Raw genomic sequence first — 22,147 nt, 5'->3', positions numbered from 1 at the left:
GACCAGTTTAGCCTCCAGATTCCTCATCTTTTGTCCTTTTTCTCCATTCTCTCCTAACCCAAAGAAGCAATTAGATGAAAAAACATAAATAGCAAAAGGTGATTTCGTCATCATTACCATCCTCCCCTCAAAACCAACCAAAATTTTGGTCTCTTATGATTGAGTACCTAAAACTACCTAGTGAATGAAGACAGGATATTTAGCCTAGGCTCTCTGAGCCCTTCCTTTGAAATTCTGAGAGGCTGCATATTTGGGAGAATCAGGGTCAAGGGCCTGGTTATTGGCACAAATCTGCCCCCTGCTGGTAAAACTGGGGCAACAGAACTTCCTCTTCTCAGAAGTCTAATTCTAGCCGCCTTTCAGTGCCTTCTCTTTTTTATTAGTCTGAATCCACGCTGATCCACCCTCTCTCTCCTTCTTCCCTCTCTCACCCCACCTTCAACTTCAGCCATTGCTTCCCCTTCATTTCCTCCAGGGTGTTGGGAAAGCAGGGCCTTTCCAAATTGTCTAGGTTCTGTAAGCTGAGGCCTCATCTGAGAAGTATGGAGCAGGGGATGGAGAAGGGGAGAATCTGGAGAGAGAACTGGGGGAGTGATGGAGGTGGCTACACTGGATTAGGACAGAATTGGTAGAGAAGAGCAAAAGACCAGGGGGTGAAGGGCAAAACAGTAAAAAATAGGAGGGTAGGAACTGAGAGAGAGATCAGGAATCAGGAGATCAGGGGTATGAATTAGAGAAGATGAAGGGGAGACCAGGATTTAGGTATAAAACTAGAAGAGACGACAACAACAGAAGATATGGAGCATAAGTTTATTCTTGTGCACAAACCAAAGTACTGTGACTCACACTCAATATGCAAAGGAAATTATCAATTTCCAGATCAAGCAGCAAGCGTGACTGGTGGTGGTCATGGTGAGAGGGGAGCCCATATCCCTCTAGGATCAGAGATCAGGACCTAAGCTGGAAAGAAATAAGAACTAGGGTTTGAGGGATGGGGTAGAACTAAAAAGAGGTTTTGGCTCTGGGTGTTTCCCTGCCCTTTCTCAGGTAGTTATGACAAGCTGCAGAAGACAGAGGGACAGATTCAAAGGAGGTAGCACAGATACCTGTCTTTCAACACTCAGCACACACTCTCACATCCCTCCACCATCATCCCCCTTCACTCTAACAAATACGTTCTTCTCCCTCAAATTTCTCCCCAATTCCCCTTTTGTGTACATGATTGGTTTCTTATTACCCAATTTTACTCTCTACCAACACTGTAGTCTCCCTCACCATGCTTCTCTCTGAGGCTCGATCAATTTCATTCATTTCTGTTGTGCTCCTGGTTTCTACCTCACTTTCCACATCATGGTTCTTTTCTCCTTTCTGTCTTAAGTTCATGAGACAATGAAGCCAATGATTTGTTCATTCTCAGAGGACATTTTCTTTCTTTCTTTTCACTTCTTGGATGCTTTGTTGCTCACCATGGGCCTCTCCAGTTGCTAACTTTCTGAAATCCCAAGGAACAGAATTCTTAGTTCTACTCCTGGTCTAGCTGGTATAACTCAACCCATACAAACTGCCCTGGTCCTTCGGGTCTCCTCATACTCTATGAATTTCACCAGATGCTCTACACCTGCTACAGACGATGATCTTTAACTCTAATGAGTCTCTTTCTCCCCACCAGACATTCTATGTGAGGATAACTGACTCTTCTTTCATTAGTGCAAGGGTAAGACCCAGATTGGGTCTTTATTTAGACGGCTCCTCTTACTCTTGCCTCAGACAGAAGAGCACATCTGTGTGCACGCACACACTTGCACACACACACCTAGGAAAATGCCAGACAAGCTTGGGAAAGAAGAGTGAGGAGCAGCAAATGATTTCGTGCAAATAGGGGTCAGTTCAGTCCCTTTGCTGCCTGTCTGGTGGTGAGCTTCTTGCCTGAGGTCTCAGTGGTAACTTCTCTGTCTTTCTCATTGACTGTTAAAACAAAGCCCACAGAAAAAAGCACAAATGTAGAGAAATGGAGACTAGTGGAGGAGTGTAGGTGAAGAGACAGAGTTAAAGACAGAGATCCAGGCAAGGAACTACAAAGAGAAGCACAGACACCAAAGCAAAGATAGTATTATAGGTTGGAAAGCAGCAGGGAGGTTAGGAGTCAGGAGGAAGCTGGGAGATGGGACACCAACTCCAAAACTTTCTCTGGCAGGAGGGAATTTAGCCTGCAAAGGAGGGGTGGCGGGGGCGGGGGCGGGCGGGTTGGGTAGAAGCAACTTTAGGAACTAGCTGTTCCACCTCTCCTTGGTCCTGGGAGCTGTGCCCTGTTCAGTGGTGGCCCGCCCCAGGCCTCCACACATGAGCCTGCCATCCTGTTCTAGTAGCTGAGAACCGGGGCCTGGCTACCTGGAAGCCGCAGGAGCTGGGGGACGTCCCAAGACCCCTGGGAGACTCTGGAGGAGGGGCTGGGCTAAGGACGGGGGCTGAGGCCAGCTCTGCCCTCCAGATGGGCTCATCCAATGTAGTGGCTGCTCGGGGGGCAAGCACAGTGGGTGCCAGGGGCTCTGCAGTGGGCTGGGGCGCTGGAGTCGAAAATCGGCGGATCTCCTGGACTCGGGCAGTTTTGGGAGGCACTGAGGAGGTGGGTCCAGGAGTCGGGGGAACCTCATCAAAACAGAACATGGCACTTTTAAGTTGGTAGGGCTGGTGCCGCATGAAATCCAAAGCCTTAATGCCCTGCTTGGGGGCTGCCCGAGGCCCTTGGGATTGGATCTTACTAGGGAGAGTTCGGGCAGCTTGGGGGAAAAACGGTGAGAGCAGTGGGTTGTAAGCAATTGGAGGTGGGGCACGGATATTGGGTGAATATTTCCAGGAAGGGGGCAGGGAGGGGGTAGGAGAAGGGCTTCTGGGCCGAGGGCCAAGGCCAGGACCAGGTGCTTCCACCACATACCTGTCCGCTCGGCTCTGACGCTTGGCAAACAGCTCCCCACCCCTGCCTTGAAGCCTTGGTGGTTCAGGGATTCCAGCTGAAGGGGCCGCCCCATTCACTAACCCATCGAGGAACCCTCGAGAAGGGGGCTTGGGAGCCACTGGGGGTGGAGTCTTAGGAGTCGTAGGGGGTGGGGTCTTGGGAGCCATTGGAGGCGGGGTTTTAGCTGTCACGTGAGGCAAAGTCTTGTAATTCCTGCCCCCCGGTGGCTGCATGAAGTTGCAGGCTTCAGCCCCGAGACTCAGGGCATCCTCCTCTGGACAAGATTCCGCACCCCCAGCCCGGGGTTTTTCATCCAGGTTCTGCACCAACGATAGCAGCTCCGGGTTGGGCGAGTTCTTCGTCTCCTCATTTCCCGGCCGGAACATCTGCTTTCGGGTCCCCCGACGCCGGGCCTCCTGGAGGATGCCGGTGCGAGCAGCTGGCACGGAGATGCGCTTCTCCCGAGCGCTGGAGGGCTCAGGGGCTGCGGGGCCAGGGGCGGGGGCCTCTGGGCGTGCAGCAGGTCGCAGAGGCGCCGATAGGAAGATAGAAGCGGTGGAGGTCATGGCAGCTCCGCTAGCGGGGGCGGGGGGCTCTGGGGCTCCGCCTGGGGTAACAGGACGATTGGGGGCTGGGATGTATAGGGAGCTGGTGGCCGTCACGGGGCCGGAGGAGCGTGGGGTGCTGGCGGAACCCGGGGTTGACACGTGGCTGGGAACCCCTGAAGAGAAGCTGGGCAGAGGAGTGGTCCCCTGCGGAGAGGACAGGAAAGGCGGTGGGACGGCGCTGAGGCCTCCCAGGCTCTCATTTGCCCTCTTGGGAGCCAGGGGCCGGAAAATAACCGAGGTGGTACCTGGCCGCTGCCCTTGTAAGCCCGGAGTAAACGGCCTGGCTGACCGGTTAAAGATGCTTGGAGCTGGGGTAGAGGCTCCACTGCTAGGGAGGAAAGGTCTGGGGCTGGCTGCAGGGGCCGGCAAAGGGCTGGATGGGAGCACAGCCGCCTCTGGCGGAGCGCTTTGTGCCCGAGGTGGTGACTGCAGGCCCTCACCGTTGAGCGTGGCGGCTGGACCATCCCCGGCCGGCTCCTGAGTGCTGGAGTCTGCGCGCTGGCGCTGCTGTTGAAAGAGTTGGGCCCCTCGCCCAGAGGCCTCACTCAGCTGCCCTCCCAGCCCCGGGCCCTGGCCCACTGCTGCGCCTGAGCTCGGCCTGGCCAGCTCCATGTCCAGGTAGGGGCTGTCCCAGTCGGACTGGTTGGTGAGGCTGCGGGCGTCGGAGAAGGCCTCTTCGTCCAGCTCAGACTCACTAGTTGGAGGGACGCCGTCCTCCTCCCCAGCGCCTGTCCCCGCGGCAGCCCCAAAGCTCACTAGGGTGTACTTCTTGGCTCTCTGCCGACGTTTCTTAAACATCAATACCCCCTTCGAGTGGGGGTTGGGGGCTGCGGTTAGCAGGGATGCAATCGTCCGGCATTTGGTCTTGGCCTCCTTCACACTTCTCTCTTGGAGGCTCTCTGCCCTTTGCAGTTCTGGGGAGAGGAGGAGGGAATGGTCAGTGAGCATCTTCTGTTCCCCAAGGCTCTCACCCGCCCCCCGCCCCCCCCCACCAGCGAGCTCCCTCAGGCCTCCCACCTCTGGTCTTCTCACTGGCCTGACCCACAAGGTCTCTCCTGCCTTTGGCAAAGTCCTCTAACTTGGGGCCAGAGTGGAGGTGAAAGGTGAAACCAAGGACAGTTGAAGGGAAGGCAGAGGGTAGTTGGCTGCCCTGACACCACTCTGACCACAGCTCTCCTCCTATCCTCTCTTCCCTCCTATCTTTCAGGAGATTGCTCTTACCCACACCACACGCATGCCTCCCCTGCTTCCCTCCATTCCTGGCTGGCAATGTGAGGCTGCGGTAGAAGGGGGTTTACTTCCCATGGCAGGCAAGGACATGAAGCAGGTCCCACGGTAAGAAAAAAAAAGAAGGGGCACTTTTCTCCCACCAAAGAGACCCTATTAGGGGACTTCTCAGAAAGTTTGGGACTTATCCCCTCTTCCTACCCCTTACCCTATAATAAGGACACAAAGGATCCTTAGCAATGAGGATCTTCATTCATAATTCCACTATCATCGTGTGATCCACGTCATATACATTCATAGAAATAACTCCCACCACACATCACTTCAACAAGAATATGGCTCTAGGGAGAGGTGGCTATGGGCATATTTTCTCATCTGTACTTTTCTCTCACATCCCCATATACTCTAGCTTATATACATCCTGGCTCATAGACACATGTATAAATACACGTGTCCACACAAAAACATACATGCATACTCAAGGTGGCCCTTCTTCCCAGAATTCCCTTAGCAGAGACACTGTCACTAACAGTTGGGACAAAACTTAAGTGCCTTCTAAATCCAAGGTGCTCCTCTGTGCCTCAAACCCCTGCTACTCACAGGCAGAGATGGCTTCAGATCTGAGATGCAGGAAAAGCCAGAGTGCTGCTCTCCAAGGAAAGCTTCCAGATCTTTAGGATATCTCAAAGTCACCGGTTGATACAGTCTCCTTTCCCCCAAGCTGAGGGTGGGAGTGGGGTGGGCTTCTTTGACAGAGCTGCCCCCTATTTTCCAAGCCTTCTGGGTAGAGAGCTCAGGTAGACACTACCAGGCAGGCACGCAAGCACCGTGTGCTAAGGGGAGCCAGGACAGGGTTTCCCGTGCCACGTGGGGCCTGGGAGGTGGAGCCAGGAAATGGGAACGCTGCCCTGCTGCTAGGACCCTGACTCGGACACAGATACTCTCCGATCCATGATCCCCAGTTCCTCCTGAAAAATTCTTGAAATTCCATCTACTTTCCACTCAAGATATCAAAGCTCCCTTCTGATTAGGGCTCTCATTCCACCCGTTCCAACGTTCATAGCACACAATAGTACTGTGGACTAGAGATAGGCACTGGAGTCATAGTTTAGTTCAGATTTTTGGTTCTTGGGAGAATTACTTCATCTCACTGAAGTTCAGTTTCCTCATCTGTAAAGAAGGATGATAACATAACGTCTACCTCATAGGGTTGCTATGAGGTTTAAGTGAGATAATGTAGGTAAATTTAGCATTTAACCTAAGCCTCACTGTGAGTAATTATTACTATCAAAGCTTTCTTGACACTAGCTACACATGTATCCAGACACTTTCTTGTTCACTCATATCTTCTCCCACGGACTCCCACATACATGCTTTCATGTATTCATAGATTACTCACACTTCTCTCTCACACATACACCCTCTCTCCATGAGTTTTCCATAGCTCATGTGGTCACAAACCCCTTTGACATGTGACCATAGCATCAGCCCATTCTGAGAAAAGGGCAGTGAAACTCTTAAGAAAAGAAGGAAGAGGAAGGAAAAAAGGAGGACGGGGTAAGGGAGTAAGACCTTTCCCAAAGACCTCCCTTCCCCAACTGTTGACGTAGTCCCCTCCATTCTAGATTCCAGAACTCTCTTGGCTGTGGGAGGGTAGTACCTGCATAGAACGGGTCCTGGAGCTCAGGAACTGGGCTTGGGGCTTTGTCGCAACTGGCTTGGCTGAGAGGCTCTTGGCTGATGGGCTCAAAAGTCTCCATGCCGAGAAAGGCAGTGTTGGCTGGAGCAGAACCAGTTTGAGGCACCCCCCACGCCTTTTAAAGCCCCTTTGTCTTATCCCCAGAGCTGGTAGCTGAATGAGCTCACTGTGCTATTTTTGGAGCCTGGCCCCCCTCCCTTCTCTGGGCTGCCCCACAAGCCCTGGTATGATGGACATGGGCACCTGCCTACCCTTCCCCCTACCCCACCACACTGGACAATGAGGTCTGCTTGGCTAAAAATATCCCTGAGCCACTCACTAACTACAGTCTCACCCAGCATGATGGGGAAGGGAGAGGGTGCTAAAATGAGAATTGGGGATAAGCATGAGATCGTGGGTGTGCATCTGGAATTTCTTTGTGGGACATGGGACACTCTCAGGGATGTCTGATGGTAAACTGTCACGTCCTTAGCCTCTATTCCAGACTTAGAGGCACAAAATTCTATGGATCAGGAATCAGAATAGTGGAGGGGAGGAACGAGAGATGAGAACTAGAGGGGTAACCCTGAGATTTCCAAGGTGACAAGAAAGGTCTCTAGAGGAGGGGTATGGGAGGCATAGGACAGGGAGAAAGTTCACTCTTAGACTTTGTTCTGTAGCTCACATCAAAAATAGTAAAGAGGGCTTCCCTGGTGGTGCAGTGGTGATGCAGGGGACAGGGGTTCATGCCCCGGTCTAGGAAGATCCCACATGCCGCGGAGTGGCTGGGCCCGTGAGCCATGGCCGCTGAGCCTGCGCGTCTGGAGCCTGTGCTCCGCATCTTAGGGCCTACATTCTCGCCTAAGATAAGAAGCCAAAGATCCCTCCCACCACCACTTCCCAGAGATCTCATGACTATTCCATAGCCTCCCAGTCCCCAGGAATCCTAATGGAACTAGCAATGTCAAAGGTAGCTCTGATGCTATGCCTTCAATTAACACTGAAGAGTCCCTGTATCCCTGTCCTGCTTCCAAATACTCCCCTGACCCATGTCTGCACTCTGCCCTCACCCCGTCTGACACCTAGCAAAATCATAGCAACGACAAGCAAACCCTCCATCAATTCATGTCCCTTTCCAACTTCCCTACTTATCCTGTTCCTGGGTTGGGTTGAGCCCCCTGTACTTTTTTGTCACGCTAGTTCAAACAGCAAAACTAATGGGGATCGTGAGAATAATTATTTTCCCCTCCTATCCATTACTCTTCTCCACCTGTCCCCAGGACTGTATCCAAGGGAAGCATAAGGTAGGTGGAATGTATGGTTATGGAGTGTTAGATTTAGGGCTCAGATTGAAGGATCCTGACTAAGGAAAAGGAGTTCAGGCACTCACTGGCTTGTTTGGCCTTCTGAGTATAGGTGGTAGTCAGATCTTCTGCCACTGGGTGGGGAACAGGCCCCACCATAGGGATGAGATGAGGGCCAGGCCGGAGGGGGCCATGGGGCAACAGCAGGGCTTCAGCCGGGGGTGGCTGAAGCGTTGTCCCGTCCTCCCAAGATGGGGAGCTCACGCGGCTGTCATCCTGGCTGGGAGGGCCAAGGACACCAGGTGCTGGCTCTGCGGGGCTGTCAGACAGGTAGACCTCGTCAGGTGGGGCTCCTGGAGGGGTGGGCCTTGTTGGGCCTCGGCGGCGGGGTCGGCGGGTCTTTTCCTGGGTGGCTGGGCCATCAGCATCACTGTCTGTCTCTCCATAGTAAGCCTCACTGTCAGGGGGAGAGAGGAGGCTCCCAGGCAGGAGAGGCTGGGGAACTGGAGCACCAGGGGGCTCAGGACTCAGCGGAGACAAGGGTGACAGTGCCTGAAGCTCACCAGGGGATGGAGATCGCACAGGCCCCTCGTCCTCTACCCTGGAAGGAAAAGATGACAGAACTTGAGAAATGAGCTGGATGACTGAGAGCTAGAGAGATCTGGAGGAGATGGGAGAAGGATGTAAGGGGAGAGAGGGGACTGGCATGTAGGTGAAATGGATGGGCTGGGAAGAGTGGAGATCTGAAAATGAACTGGTAGGCAAATCTGCTTGGCAGGCTTTGACTGGAAGTGGGTTTAAAGAGAGATGTGACGATAAATAGACAGGCAAAGGGCCTAAATAGGCCCACGCACCCACATTCAAGTGCTTTGGGAGGCATACACAAACATCTATACTCCAGCACAGATACACAAGCAGAAATGGGTACTTGTCAGTAGCTGAAGTCAGGCCAGTGAGACATAGAGCTGAGACAGGCAATGGAAGCCCTGGACTAGGGGGATGGGTGTAGGCTGGGGTGGGAGGGGTCCATACCGCCTGACGGTGAGGACAAGCTGATTCCCTGAGTCATCGATGAGGCTCATGGCTCTGGCATGAGAGAGGCTGGTGCAGGAAACCCCATTGACGGCCAAAAGCTGATCCCTTTCCCGGAGTCCTGCTCTGCCAGCCTGGCTCCGTCTTCGGATCTGAGAAGGTGTTGGAGGAGAGACTGTAGGTGAGGGAGGGCTCCAAGGGGGGAATAGAATGAAAGGAGTTAGGACAGGAGGGACCAGTGTGTGGATGGAATTTTACTTTACAGGGTAAGAAAGGATGGGGAGGGACAAGGGGTGACAGTTAAGGGGGGTCAATCTAGACGGAAGAAGGTACAGATTTGAGAGAATAACTCATCCTTTAAAGGGAGGTAGGGTAATCACTGAATGAAAAAGACGGGGAAAACTGCAAGGGGGGATGGGACGTACTATTGTAGAAATGGTGGTCAGGTGGTTATCCCCTCAGGATTTTCCTCCAGAGGAAAAATCTATACTAGCCAACAGTTCTCTTCTAGTCCTTGGAGTCCTAGGCACCATTATCTACACAGTCAAGATTTTAGAACAGTACTCCAGATTGGAGGGAGTCCAGCAGATTCTGAGGGATTGCGATTGTGTATGTATATGTGTGCCGGGTGTGCACACACATGTACATATGTTAAAGTAATAATAGTAATAGTGGCGATACATTTAGTGCTTACTAAATGTTAGGCACAGTGCCAAGCACTCTACGTGTTTTATTGAATTTAATCCTTAGAAGTTAGCACCTACGGAGTAGGTACTATCATTACCTACATTTTATAGTTGAGAAAATTAAACCTGTGCTATGAAACCAAAATGGTAACAACTTCATCTGACAGATCATATCTTGCCATAACCCTCCTAGCCTTAAAAAAAGTCTTGCCTAGTGAGAGAAGGGATCTGGCATAGTGAAAGAGGAGGACTGAAGGCTGGGGCAGGGGCAGGGCAGGGCAGGGCTGGGCTGGGCTGGGCTGCGTGAGAACCTCAGATCATCACATACCAATTTAGTTAGAGAGAAATGACAACCTTCCCTACATTCCTGGAGTTTGGAGTAGAGGCACAGACCCAGGAGAGCAAAGACTGGATGGCCAGCCCTGAGCCTCTGTTGCCAGCCCTGGACCTCTGCTTCTATGAAATTGAGGCACAGTCTTCCTTTTTCTCTGCTCCCAGAAACCAGGAATTCCCTTTTCTAATAGCCCCCCACAAGAAGGCTGTGCTCAGACACTGCTCCCCCCGTCAGATCTGAGCATGCTTCCTCGACCATCTACCCACCCCCACTCCACTTCTTCACAGCCTCCCACTTCTCCCCCCACAGGCCACCACATGACTCTTCCCAAGTTCCCTTGGGTTCCCCTTTCCCTGAAACCTCAATATAGGCTCCCTTACCTTGGATACCTGTAAAGGTTTCCTCTGCTCGGCCCCCCCCTGAAGTCGGAAGCCCCAGGGGGCTCCCCCAGACAGTGTGACCAGCACCTCCTCCTCAGCACCCATCTCTCAGCTTGGCCTATGGCCTTCGGAGTTTGGACAGTGTCCCAGGGAGAGAAGTCGAGGTGCTGGTACCCCGTCCGGCCTGTCTGGCTGTCCTGCTTCTGCTGCCCTAGGCCTTCCACCCCACACCACACACCACAGGCAGGCAACTTGGCCCTGAGATCAGTACAGTCCAGCACACATGTCCTGTCAATCGAAGCTGTGCTCAAAATAGTTACCGGCTGTACTCCCCTCCCTCCCCAAGCTGTATTACTCCCAGAGCTAATTATAGTGAAAACTTCTGCCCTCCCCTGTCTCCCATTCTCCTGCATGGGCTTTTACTCAGGACTCAGAGTACTAGCTCTGTGGGCTCTATAACTAATGTACATCCTTTCAGGGACTGTGCCTTCCCTGATAGGGTCATGGACTAATCCCAACTGCTCTCCTCCAAAGCTTATTCCAAAGTGGCAGCAGCAGGGGCTTCAATTCCTGAGCAAGGAATGGCTGGGTTTGTCCCACAAGATTGCAAGACCCCCAAAAAAAAGTACCCCTTTGCTGTATGAATTAACCTATTAATCAAAGTGGAGATCCATATCCCACTGCAGTGCTGGGTGCAATGTAGAGGAACTCTGTTCAGCCTGCTCCAGCTGAAGTGTTGCCTGTTCCATAAAGCTTTTCCTGCCCATCTCCTCACTCCCTACCTATAGAATTAATCCTTCCTTCCTCTGGGCAAAATATGTATCTTGTTCGTATTTCTATTATTGTAGTTTTCAGCCAATATTACGGTTTGTTTATATGCCTGTCTCCCTCCTAGATTGTGAGAAACTTGAAGGCAAGGACTGTGTGTAAAAGCCAATCAACAGCCCCCAGAGCAATGACTGATGTAACAGGTGCTCAATGTTTGGTGAAATAAATTACCTCTTACAACACATAGTTGGTCATGGAAAGGTGGGTAGAGATAGGTGTGCATAAACATGCCAACCCATGTTAATAATAAAATATTTAGTTATTTTTAGGTTTCCATTACATGAATGTGCCCTATGTTAAGAGATCTCTTTCTTTTAAAAAACATAATATTATGGTGCTGTAATTATTGAAGGCTACAGAGGTCCCTGGAATAGCTGCTCTGATAGCATGCTAAATGCTGTTTGCCTTGGTGTTTGATGTAGTCATAAAAAGCACTTGGAATTTAGAGTCAGAACTGGGCTTGGATTCTTGTTCTATCATTTATTAGCTGTATGACCTTGGGCAGTTACTTGACCTCATCAGTGAAAAGAGTATCTAAATATCCATTCATTCACTATTCAAACATTTATTGAGTGCTAGCTACATGTAAGCCATTGTGCTATACCAGTGGCTTTCAATTAACCCTGCATATTGGAATCAATTAAGTGCATGTTGGAATCACCTGGAAAACTTTTAAAGCTACTGGCTCCCTAAAATAGGACTGTGTATATGATTAGATGATGGGTAATGACATTTTACATATTACATGAATTTATATATTATACAAATATTATACATTATACAAATACTTTATACACACACGCACACACTCTCTCTCTCTCTCTCTCTCTCTCTCTCTCTCAGGCCCCTCAGCCTTAGGGATTCTAATTTTATTGGCCTAATAGCTGGTATGGCCATTTTATTTTTATTTATTTATTTATTTTGCTATGGCCAGTTTAAAAAGCACTGCAGGTGATTCTAATGCGCAGCCAAGATTGAGAACCAGAGTGGGGATACAGAAACCAATAAAATGCAACGTATCAGCCTCTATTCTCAAGAAACTATGAATTTAAACTCTACTACTTACTAGGAGTGCAACATTAAGCAAAACAGAGGATACCTACTTTCCTATGCTGACGTGTTAAATGGGATAAATTATGCGAAAATACTTCACAGAGACCCCAGTTTATGGCAATTGCTCAACAAATGTTAGCTGAATTTCGCAAATTACTAATCTAGACTAGTGGGTCTCAATCTTCAGCATGCAATGGAATTGTCTAGAGGGCCATAGCTTGCTGGGCCCCACCTGCAGAATTTCTGATTCAATATGCCTAGGGTGGGTCTGCAATTTGTAACAGGTTTCGCAGGTGAAACTGATACTGTTGCTCCCAGGATCACAGTTTGAGAAACACTGACCTCCACTATAAACTCCTGAGGACAGGAAAAATCTGCCTGTTCACTAAAACGTGCTCAATGCCTAATAACAGATTCCAGCAACGACTAGAAGTGCAAGTTTTTCAATGAATGAAACACTTTGTGCCTCAGAATAACTAAAATTTACTGTGCACAATATGAGAGCAAGAACTTTTCCCCACATGGGTCATAAAATTCTTCATTTAATGTTTTTTTCCCTTTAAATGCTTCCTTTACACCAGTGCTCTTTTTCCCCATTTCTTTTCTTCCTTATTAAAAAAAAACTTTTATTTTGAAATGAATTGTACATAATACATATGAACTATTTGAAAATAACAATAATGTAAATATCCATGTGAATATTAAGAAATAGAGCACTATTAATATTATTGATGCTCCATTATGTTCCTCCCAATTATACTTTTCTCTTTCCCTCCCCAGAGGTAACCAACAGCCTGAATTTTGTTACTTTGGGGCTTTTTCGTTTGTTTCTTGTTTTTTTGGCCCCAGGCCAGGCTGCTTGCAGGATCTTAGTTGCCAGACAGGGACAGAAACCAAGCCCTCCAGCAGTGAAAGCGTGGAGTCCTAACTGCTAGACTGCCTGGGACTTCCCACTTTGTTTTTCTTTATAGCTTTATCATACGTGTATGTAATTACAAAACCTTATTTAAATTGATGAAGAACTTTTGTTTGTTCACTACTGTATTCCTGGACCCAAGAACATGGCTTGGAACACAACAATGCTTAAAAAATAATTATTAAATGAAAGGATTATTGAAAGGATTAAATGAGGTTATGTATATTTTAAAAACTCCTACAAATATTAGCTACAATATTGTTGTTATTAAATGGTGTAATAATAATTACTCCAGGAACTGTAGCTCTTCCAAAAGGCTGGGGGCATTCTAAGAGTAGAGATTATCAGGCTGTGGCAGTGCTCTGCATCTAAACCAAGGCGCTCTATAAAAACGGTTAACTAATAACGAGTGACCTTTACTGAGCACTTACTACGGTGTCAGGCAGTCTTTGTGGCCTAATCCCATACTCTCAACAAGTTTTTAGAAGGGCATTCATATTCTCTTCATTTTACAAATGAAAGAAACTGAGGCCAAGATTAAGTTGCCCTAGCTAGGGAACTGTAGAGCCAGAACTTGAACACATGACCCCAGAAAGCAGAATTAGTGCCCTTTAACGTTACAGGGTTCTAAGGGAATTCCCTGGTGGTCCAATGGTTAGGGCTCTGCACTTCCACTGCCCGGTGCATGGGTTGGATTCCTGGTCAGGGAACTAAGATCCTGCAAGCCCCATGGGTCAGCCAAAATAAATAAATTTTAAAAAGATATATCACATCAGAATAATTATATTTAAAAAAAATTGTACGTCCCGCTCCTCAAATCTCAAGACCGGCAAAGGTCATGGGTGAGAACCTCCAAGACGGAAATCAATGGGGCCAGGGGTCAGCAGGAAATCGCTACAGGACTCTAAATCAGAGGTTTCTAATATGTCATAGGAAGGAGAGTTACTAAACATAGTTCAATCATATCTCAGCTAGTGGGACCATAAGGTTACCAGGACATCTGTGCAAAACAAAAACAAAAACAAAAACGGAAATGCATAAAAAACTGCAGAGCCCCTAGGGGGCGGCCATGACGAGAGGGGAAAGTAGCGCATGTGCGGCATCCGGGTTCCTCGGCGCGTACTTACTGCCGACGTGGCAGAAGGAGTGGCCTTGGAGCGTGGGGGTGGAACTTCCGGGGGCGACGCGCCGGCCCCCTCGGAACCGGAAGTGGAGCCTGGGAGCCTTGACGTTAGGAACGAAGTCGAACCTGGATCTGGAGCCGGGTGAGGAGTGGCTTCGGGAGGTTGGTGGGTAGGAAAGCAGAGGAGAGGCCGGGGTATCACTGGCCAGATCGGGGTCCTGTCTGAGAAGGAAGGGAGGGGCCCGGGGGCGGGGCCCGGGGAGAGACCCTCACCTCATGCATCCACAATCCAGAATCAGTCCTAGACCCTCCCTTCTCTTCTCCCGGCCCAGATTCCGGCTCCCGCTTCCTGCCCTGAGCCTGTTGAAGGGCGCAAGACGCTCGATCTCCTACTCAGTGGAAGTCTCTCTCATCGCGGCCCGAGAAGCTGGCTTGGCTTCTCGGTCTTGATCCCCAGCGCTCCCAGCCTCCACAGCTCGACTACTTTCAGAGTTCTAGGAAGCTTGCCCCGCCTCCTGGGTTGTCACCCTCGACTGTCCACCCAGAGTGGAGTTGAAACTTGAGCCTGACTCCAAACTCTTGGGTGTGTTTGAGGGGATTATTTCCTCGAGAAGAAGCTCCTTTCCTACCATCCCCACCCCCACACTGACTTTAGAAAAATAAGAGGAGGAGGACATCTGTCAAGCTTAATGTAGTGACCTGTGTGAGGTTTAGGATTTGGAAGAACAGCTCCTGAGATGGCTTTGAATTTAAAGAGTTCTAGTCCAAGAGCAGCTCAGCTTTTCTGTAGTCAAGATGGCCCTACCTAGCAAAGGGGAGAGGCCCATTGTTCCATTGCAGTAGCTGTGAGCTCTTATGCTTCCTGGGTCCCTTCTGTCTATAGGAGAGTTGGAATGATCAGGCTATGAAGAGTAGATGTGATCAGATAGTCCTGTTCTTGGAAGGACCTTGGAAAGGCTCTCCAATTTATTCCTTTGTTGCTGGGCAAGATTGTAATAATTTTGGTGGTGGCCTAGATTCATTACAAGCATATAAGAGCAGAAACAGGAGAGTTGGAGAAGTGCATTGGGATTTGGAATACTTATAGTCCCCTCTGCTAGAAGGATAAGGTGAATGGTCTTTTTCCATGAAATCTAACTTTGCCACTGATCTTTGAACTGTTTCCCTAGGTTATTGTGAGAAGTTTTTGTGCCAGGCCTGCACTCAGTTCTAATCTGATACCTTGCTAGAGTTTTGAGCTGTCCTTTACATTTAGTGATTTTAATACTTCAGTTCTAAGGTCCATACACTTTTTTGGTGGGAAGACTGGGGATGGTGTAGCACTTGATTTACTGCAGTTTAGCCAAAGAATGTCATTTTTCTAACCGGTTACTCTAAAATTTGTCTTTTGAGGGGGAGGGAATTTAGCCAATCTGTTTTAGACATGTAGTCTGGGTGATTAAAAACGACTAGCACACTAGAGGGTATTCAATTTTGTGGAATGAATGGATGCTAGAGTGAATGAATGGAAAGTGGGAGCATTGTTTCATTTACCTGTAATATCACAATAGTTTATCAGTGGCAGGACTTCTTGTATGACTAGACACTAGAAATCATACCACTGGGGAATGGAGGCTGCTGCTCCATTCCAATGGGCCTATCTGAGGTTGAAATTTATACCCTCTTGGCAGTGACAAAGCATAGGGTTCAGAGTAACAAAATCCTTACTTTGAGGAGGCAGTCTGTCTGCTGTCTGGGGAAGAAAATTACAAAGATCCTGTAGTAGTGTGAGAATGATTAGGCTGATCACTGCCTGATAAGGTCAGTCCTTTTCTATTTCTACTTCCTACTGTGAATAGTGCTCTCTCTTTAGAAAACTGATTTTGACTAATTTCTCTCTTCTCTCTCATCTAATAGGTGAGACCAAGTCGGGGATGCTCTCATAATGAACGTTAACCAGTCAGCTCCACCTGTGCCGCCATTTGGGCAGCCCCAGCCTGTCTACCTAGGGCATCATCAATCCAGCTATGGTGGGCAACCAGGGCCCACAACCGCCCCCACTTCCTATGGAGCCTACAATGGCCCAGTACCAGGCTATCAGCAAACCCCTCCCCCAGGTATGTTTCCAAGCTTCCTTTGAGCTGAGGAGGGGAATTAGTAGTCTTCAGGTTGGGTTGTATTGCCCTACCTAAGCTGCCTAAAAGGTTGTGGTGACTGGGATGGAGGAACATGAATCTGGCTCTTGGTCACTGAGAGTCCTGTGGGCAGTCTGCCCTTCCCTGTTTTTTTTTTCCCTTTTGGCCGCATCACGCAGCTTGTAGGATCTTAACACCCTGACCAGGGATCGAAACCAGGCCCACAGCAGTGAAAGTGCCGAGTCCTAACCACTGGACTGCCAGGGAATTCCCACCTTTCCCTGTTTTTTTATAAGGTGACTGTGTCTCTGCCTTAAGACATCTAGTGGGAGCACATCTTCCAGGTTCAATGGCAGTTCACTTCCTTTGGGTGTCACCCTGTGCAGCCTCACCTGGCTGCATTGTTCACAGCTGGATGGAAGGGTTGTGGTCGCAGCTCGTTCAGAGCCTGTGACTAGGATTAATTATTTCTGTTGACCTAAAGTCTCTCTGAAATCACTTGTTTCTCATGTATATTGATAATGCCTCTCATCGGACTCAGTTCTATCTATAAATGACTCTGGGACTTGGGGAACTAGTTCATGGATGAAAAGTGTGATGTTTGTGTGCCTGATTTTTGGTGCCTCTCATATCTTTCTGCTGATATCATTCCTTTTCCTTTGTTTGAGTTTCTTTGGCTTCTTAGATATTGTCTAATATCAGGGAAATAAGAGGAAACCAATCTGGTGCTGCCTTAGGATCAGTGTTTGGCTTTTATGTTACTTTTTCATGAAGAGCAGCTGGTAATCTACAGATTATATTATTCATAGGGGTTTTTTAGAAAATGGTTGACATTTGATCTTTGGTTAGGCTAGCTAAGGACTTAGGTATACCAAATGCTTTATGCTTTTTAAAACAGTAAATTCCATAAAGGGATATGGGAAAAAGAAGGCACCAAGGAGGCATAGGTAAGATTTGGGAAATGATTGAAGTTATGACCATTTAAATTATGACTTTGGAAAAAAAAATTGCGAAGTGGTGAGATTAGGTCTCAGGGCTTTGGAGAGCCTTACTCTGGGATGGGACTTTGGCTGGACAGAGTCCACCTCTGATCTATCAAGTCCTGGCTTATCAAGATGGAGTTTGGCATTGCCCCAAGAGGAAGCTCTGTTATTGAGAGGAAAACATATCTGGTTCTTTGATGGCTAGTGAGCAGGTTCAGATTAATCATATTCCTGTAGGCAGGTTCTATAGTGTCTAATCTCTACTGGGGGCAGAGCAAAAGAAAAACAAAAAAACAATAGTTTGAACAGGGGTCAGCAATATTTCCAAAGTGATATGCCAAGTAACTAATTGCTTTCTTCCTGCATCTCATGTGGGAAGGATGCTTGGGGGGAGTAGAAGTAGCTTTGATGGCAGCTCTGATGAGCAGAAAGGATGGAGTACAGCTTTTGTGATGACATAGTGACAGCAGTAATTGGAGGGCAGGTGACCTGTCCTGACTGAACAGTTAGGCAGGAACAAATTCTCCAACCCGTGGGAATACTTTCCTGAGCCATGTGCTATTGGGAGTGCCAACACTTAGAAATGGCTGAAAAGAAGATGCGTAGGATAAGTAGAATATATGAAGAAGAGGTTGGCAGAATAGTCTTCCTAATATTTATTTATTTATTTTGGCTGCGCCGTGTCTTAGTTGCGGCATGCAGGATCTTCATTGTGGCATGTTTAGTTGTGGCTTGCGGACTCTTAGTTGCGGCATGCATGTGGGATCTAGTTCCCCGAACAGGGATCAAACCCAGGCCCCCTGCATTGGGAGCACAGAGTCTTACCCACTGGACCACCAGGGATGTCCTGAATAGTCTTTCTAAGAGGTGCCTTTCTTTACAACCTAGTTTAGAATGTTACTTGGTCACCTTCTGTGCCACCTTTCTCAAGTATGCTCTAAGTTTCTGAGTTCTGGAGTGGGATCCTTTCCTTTTTTAAAAAAAAAATTGTTTATTTATTTATTTATTTTTGGCTGTGTTGGGTCTTTGTTGCTGCACTCAGGCTTTCTCTAGTTGCGGTGAGCAGGGGCTACTCTTCATTGCAGTGCGCGGGCTTCTCATTGCGGTGGCTTCTTTTGTTGCAGAGCACGGGCTCTAGGCGCATGGGCTTCAGTAGTTGTGGCTTGACGGCTCTAGAGCACAGGCTCGGTAGTTGTGGCTCACGGGCTTAGTTGCTCCACAGCATGTGGGATCATCCTGGATCAGGGCTCGAACCTGTGTCCCCTGCATTGGCAGGCGGATTCTTAACCACTGTGCCACCAGGGAAGCCCCAGATCTTTTCCTTAAAAGAGTTGACGTTTTGTCTAGGGTAAGAACGTTAGACTGTCCTGGATTGAGTGAGAGTGTATGGTGATCATAGGAAGGCCCTACATTTTTGTGGCTCTGGCTACAGCTTGACCTGTAGTATACCTGTCTAGGAGAGTAGAGGCTCTCTGGCTGGGCATCCATGTTCAGAATCTCCTGTAGCTGGAGTTGCATGTTGATGGTGTCCTTTTCATTACCAAGCTATGGTATTATGCTTGTGATATTGCAGTAAAGGTCTGAGCTTATTGATTCTTGCTTTGCATTCCTTGCTCAGGGTGGAGGAGAAAGTTATTTCCCAATTGCTTAGTTTCTCTTCTTTACCCTCAGGTGTTTCAAGAGCCCCACCTTCTTCAGGGGCACCTCCAGCCTCGACAGCACAGGGCCCTTGTGGCCAGACTGCATATGGCCAGTTTGGACAAGGAGATGTACAGAATGGGCCAAGCTCCACTGTTCAGATGCAGAGGTACGTATTTGTTTTTTTTTTAACATCTTTATTGGAGTATAATTGCTTTACAGTGGTGTGTTAGTTTCTGCTGTACAACAAAGTGAATCAGCTATACATATACATATATCCCCATTATCTCCTCCCTCTTGCCTCTCCCTCCCACCTTCCCTATCCCATCCCTCTAGGTGGTCACAAAGCACCAAGCTGATCTCCCTGTGCTATGCGGCTGCTTCCCACTAGCTATCTATTTTACATTTGGTAGTGTATATATGTCCATGCCACTCTCTCACTTCGTCCCAGCTTACCCTTCCTCCTCGCCGTGTCCTCAAGTCCATTCAGAGGTACGTATTTGGCTCAACCTAAAATTGGTCTGATGAGACTGGAAGAATTAGGAATGTGTGAGGGCCTGTTTACTTTTCTTTTCTTTTTTTTTTCTTTGCTTTTCTCTTACATCCCTTTTCCTCTTCCCTTCATCTTTTTGTATTTTGTTCTCATTTTTGCAGGTTATAGGTGCTGCTGATGTCCACCCTATGGATTATTGACCCATCTAAGTACCTGGGTTTTTTTCATATTCTTTCTATTTTTGTGAACTTGGGTTTTTTCCTTGACTAGACATATCTATAATCATTGTTATGGTCCTTCTGAGCTTACCCTACGGGAAAAACAGGAGAAAAGAACCTCAGGATTATTTATGTCTCTTCTGACTTCCCCTTTTCCTTTAGATCAGGCACTTAGTAGGACTTATTGGTTAAGTTTGGGTGTGACCAGTTATGAAAGGAAAGATACTCAAAGGAAAACTACGTAAATGATGAAAACTTTGGTGGTGCATGACTCAGTAAACCCCTGTCTTTGCATGGAAGTCCATTAAAGGAGGGCAGTCATCTCTGTTGGAATGCTGTTTGTTTTTTGGTAAACAAAGAATAAAGTATAACTACGCATAGGGTATGTGGTAGTGGAAGAGTCACTTAGTGACATTTTTATTAGGTGTCCAGAACATACATTTTTAACATTGAATGTAAGCCCAGAGAAAGAGGCTAGGAAACTCTCCCTAACCCTCTGTGTTGGAAAACTCTGAGAAGCAGTATAGGGAATTCATTAGTTCATTCATCCACTTAAAAATATTTATTTTGTACTACTATGTGTCAGATGTTGTTCTAGAGGTTGGAGATAAAGCATTATCAAACAGATCAAGTCTCTGCCCTCGTGAGCTTATAGTCTCATGGAGTACACAGAAGATAACAAGTAGTCAAATGTAAATAAGAAATTAAGCAGGGCTTCCCTGGTGGCGCAGTGGTTGAGAGTCCGCCTGCCGATGCAGGGGACGTGGGTTCGTGCCCCGATCCGGGAAGATCCCACATGCCGCGGAGCGGCTGGGCCCGTGAGCCATGGCCGCTGAGCCTGCATGTCCGGAGCCTGTGTTCCGCAACAGGAGAGGCTACAACAGTGAGAGGCCCGCGTACCGCAAAAAAAAAAAAAAAAGAAATAAAACAGAATAAGGATATTGAGAATGAGTAGTGAGGAGGTAGGAAGCCGTTTTAAATACATTGGTCAAGGAAAGCCTCTCTGAAGTGATGTTTGAAACCACAGTGAAATGATGAAGGGAGGTACCCAGAGATCTGGGGGATGAGTGTCTTAGATAGACGGAACAATGGTGCAAAGGCCCTGGTAGAGAAATTAATTTGGTTGATGTGAAGAAGAGCAAGAATGCCAGTGTGTCTAGAGCAGAGTGGAGAGTGGAGGAGATAAAGTAGGTACATAGGCAGGAACCATATCATGTAATGCTTTCTAAGCCATAGTTAGAAGTTTAAATTTGATTTTAGTTGCAGTGGGAAGCCGTTGGAGAGTTTTAAGCTGGAGAGTAACATGTTCCCCATTTATTTGTTTGTTCGCTTATGTGATGGATCTTTTCATTGTAATGTAAAACACATACACAAAAACCATACAAAACAAAGGTATGGCTTGGTAAATTTTCATAAAGTGATTACAATCCAGATCAAGAAATAGAACTCTGCCATGCACCCCTAAAACCCCTTCCATGTGTTCCAGTTCAATCATCGCTCTCTCCCTCCCCCCATAGGTAACCATTATTCTAACTTTTTTTTTTTTTTGGCCATGCGGGATCCTGGTTCCCCAGCCAGGATTCGAACGCATGCCCCCTGCAGTGGAAGTGCGGAGCCCTAACTACTGGACCACCAGGGAATTCCCTTCCCTATCCTAACTTTTTTTTCTTTTTTTTTTTTGCGGTATGCAGGCCTCTCACTGTTGTGGCCTCTCCTGTTGCGGAGCACAGGCTCCGGACACGCAGTCTCAGCAGCCATAGCTCACGGGCTTAGCTGCTCCGCGGCATGTGGGATCTTCCCGGACTGGGGCACGAACCCATGTCCCCTGCGTTGGCAGGCGGACTCTCAACCATTGTGCCACCAAGGAAGCCCTATCCTAACTTTTATAGTAGCCACTTTCTTGTGTTTTTTTAAAATAGTTTACATCCAAAGGTACATCCCTAGACACCACAGTTTAGTTTTACCTATTAAGAAAAAACAACTTGATGTGTCTTTTAAGTCCATAGGTTCCCTTTTTATCTCTTTCTTTTTCTTACTGTTTATCTGTTGAGGACTCCAAGCTAATTGACCTGAAGAGTTTCCCACAGCCTGGATTATCTGGGTTGTATATTCATGTTGCAGTTCAGTATTTTCCTTTTTCCTTTGTATTTCCTGCAAATTGGCAGCTGAATCCAAAGACTGGATCCAGATTTGATCCCTGTGGATAGGATGGAGCAAGATTTTGAAGGCACATAATATCTTTTTTTATATATAAATTTATTTATTTTATTTTATTTATTTATTTTTAGCTGCATTGGGTCTTCATTGCTGTGCACGGGCCTTCTCTAGTTGCGGCGAGAGGGGGCTGCTCTTTGTTGCAGTGCGCGGGCTTCTCACTGCAGTGGCTTCTCTTGTGGTGGAGCACGGGCTCAAGGTGCGCGGGCTTCAGTAGTTGTAGCTCACGGGCTCTAGAGCGCAAGCTCAGTAGTTTTGGTGCACAGGCTTAGTTGCTCCGCGGCATGTGGGATCTTCCCGGACCAGGGCTCGAACCCATGTCCCCTGCATTGGCAGGCGGATTCTTAACCACTGTGCCACCAGGG

General features: G+C 48.1%; 3 protein-coding genes across 9 annotated transcripts in view; 1 reads left to right on the top strand and 2 right to left on the bottom strand.

The window, feature by feature from the left end:
* MYOZ1 (myozenin 1) overlaps positions 1 to 3,042 on the bottom strand; it is an 11,275-nt gene extending 8,233 nt beyond the window's left edge. Inside the window, exon 1 of the mRNA XM_027129875.1 lies at positions 2,933 to 3,042. The gene's annotated coding sequence lies outside the window, so the exon portion shown is untranslated. The remainder of the gene's footprint in view (positions 1 to 2,932) is intronic.
* Positions 1 to 14,501, bottom strand: part of SYNPO2L (synaptopodin 2 like) — a 17,266-nt gene extending 2,765 nt beyond the window's left edge. For 2 of the 3 annotated variants that reach the window (XM_027129848.1, XM_027129845.1), the window contains exons 1-4: positions 14,396 to 14,501; positions 8,803 to 8,954; positions 7,857 to 8,371; positions 2,933 to 4,475 (exon numbers count right to left, since the gene is read on the bottom strand). In XM_027129848.1, coding sequence (XP_026985649.1) covers positions 2,933 to 4,475; positions 7,857 to 8,371; positions 8,803 to 8,954; positions 14,396 to 14,404 — 2,219 coding nt within the window. In that variant the 5' untranslated portion in view covers positions 14,405 to 14,501. Of the gene's footprint in view, positions 1 to 796; positions 4,476 to 6,448; positions 8,372 to 8,802; positions 8,955 to 14,395 lie in introns of those variants that run through there. The other variant, XM_027129847.1, reaches the window with a different exon arrangement.
* The window catches only part of SEC24C (SEC24 homolog C, COPII component), a 25,031-nt gene continuing 17,022 nt past the window's right edge, over positions 14,139 to 22,147 (top strand). For 4 of the 5 annotated variants that reach the window (XM_027129840.1, XM_027129842.1, XM_027129841.1 and 1 more), the window contains exons 1-3: positions 14,139 to 14,264; positions 16,019 to 16,218; positions 18,891 to 19,026. In XM_027129840.1, coding sequence (XP_026985641.1) covers positions 16,047 to 16,218; positions 18,891 to 19,026 — 308 coding nt within the window. In that variant the 5' untranslated portion in view covers positions 14,139 to 14,264; positions 16,019 to 16,046. Of the gene's footprint in view, positions 14,265 to 14,547; positions 14,706 to 16,018; positions 16,219 to 18,890; positions 19,027 to 22,147 lie in introns of those variants that run through there. The other variant, XM_027129839.1, reaches the window with a different exon arrangement.

Source organism: Aethalodelphis obliquidens, unplaced genomic scaffold (assembly GCF_003676395.1).
Source record: "Aethalodelphis obliquidens isolate GAN/ISIS:26980383/991018 unplaced genomic scaffold, ASM367639v1 scaffold37, whole genome shotgun sequence".
Lineage (NCBI taxonomy): Eukaryota > Metazoa > Chordata > Mammalia > Artiodactyla > Delphinidae > Aethalodelphis > Aethalodelphis obliquidens.
The sequence above is the reverse complement of the archived record's forward strand: the minus strand, read 5'-3'. Positions and strand labels throughout refer to the sequence as shown.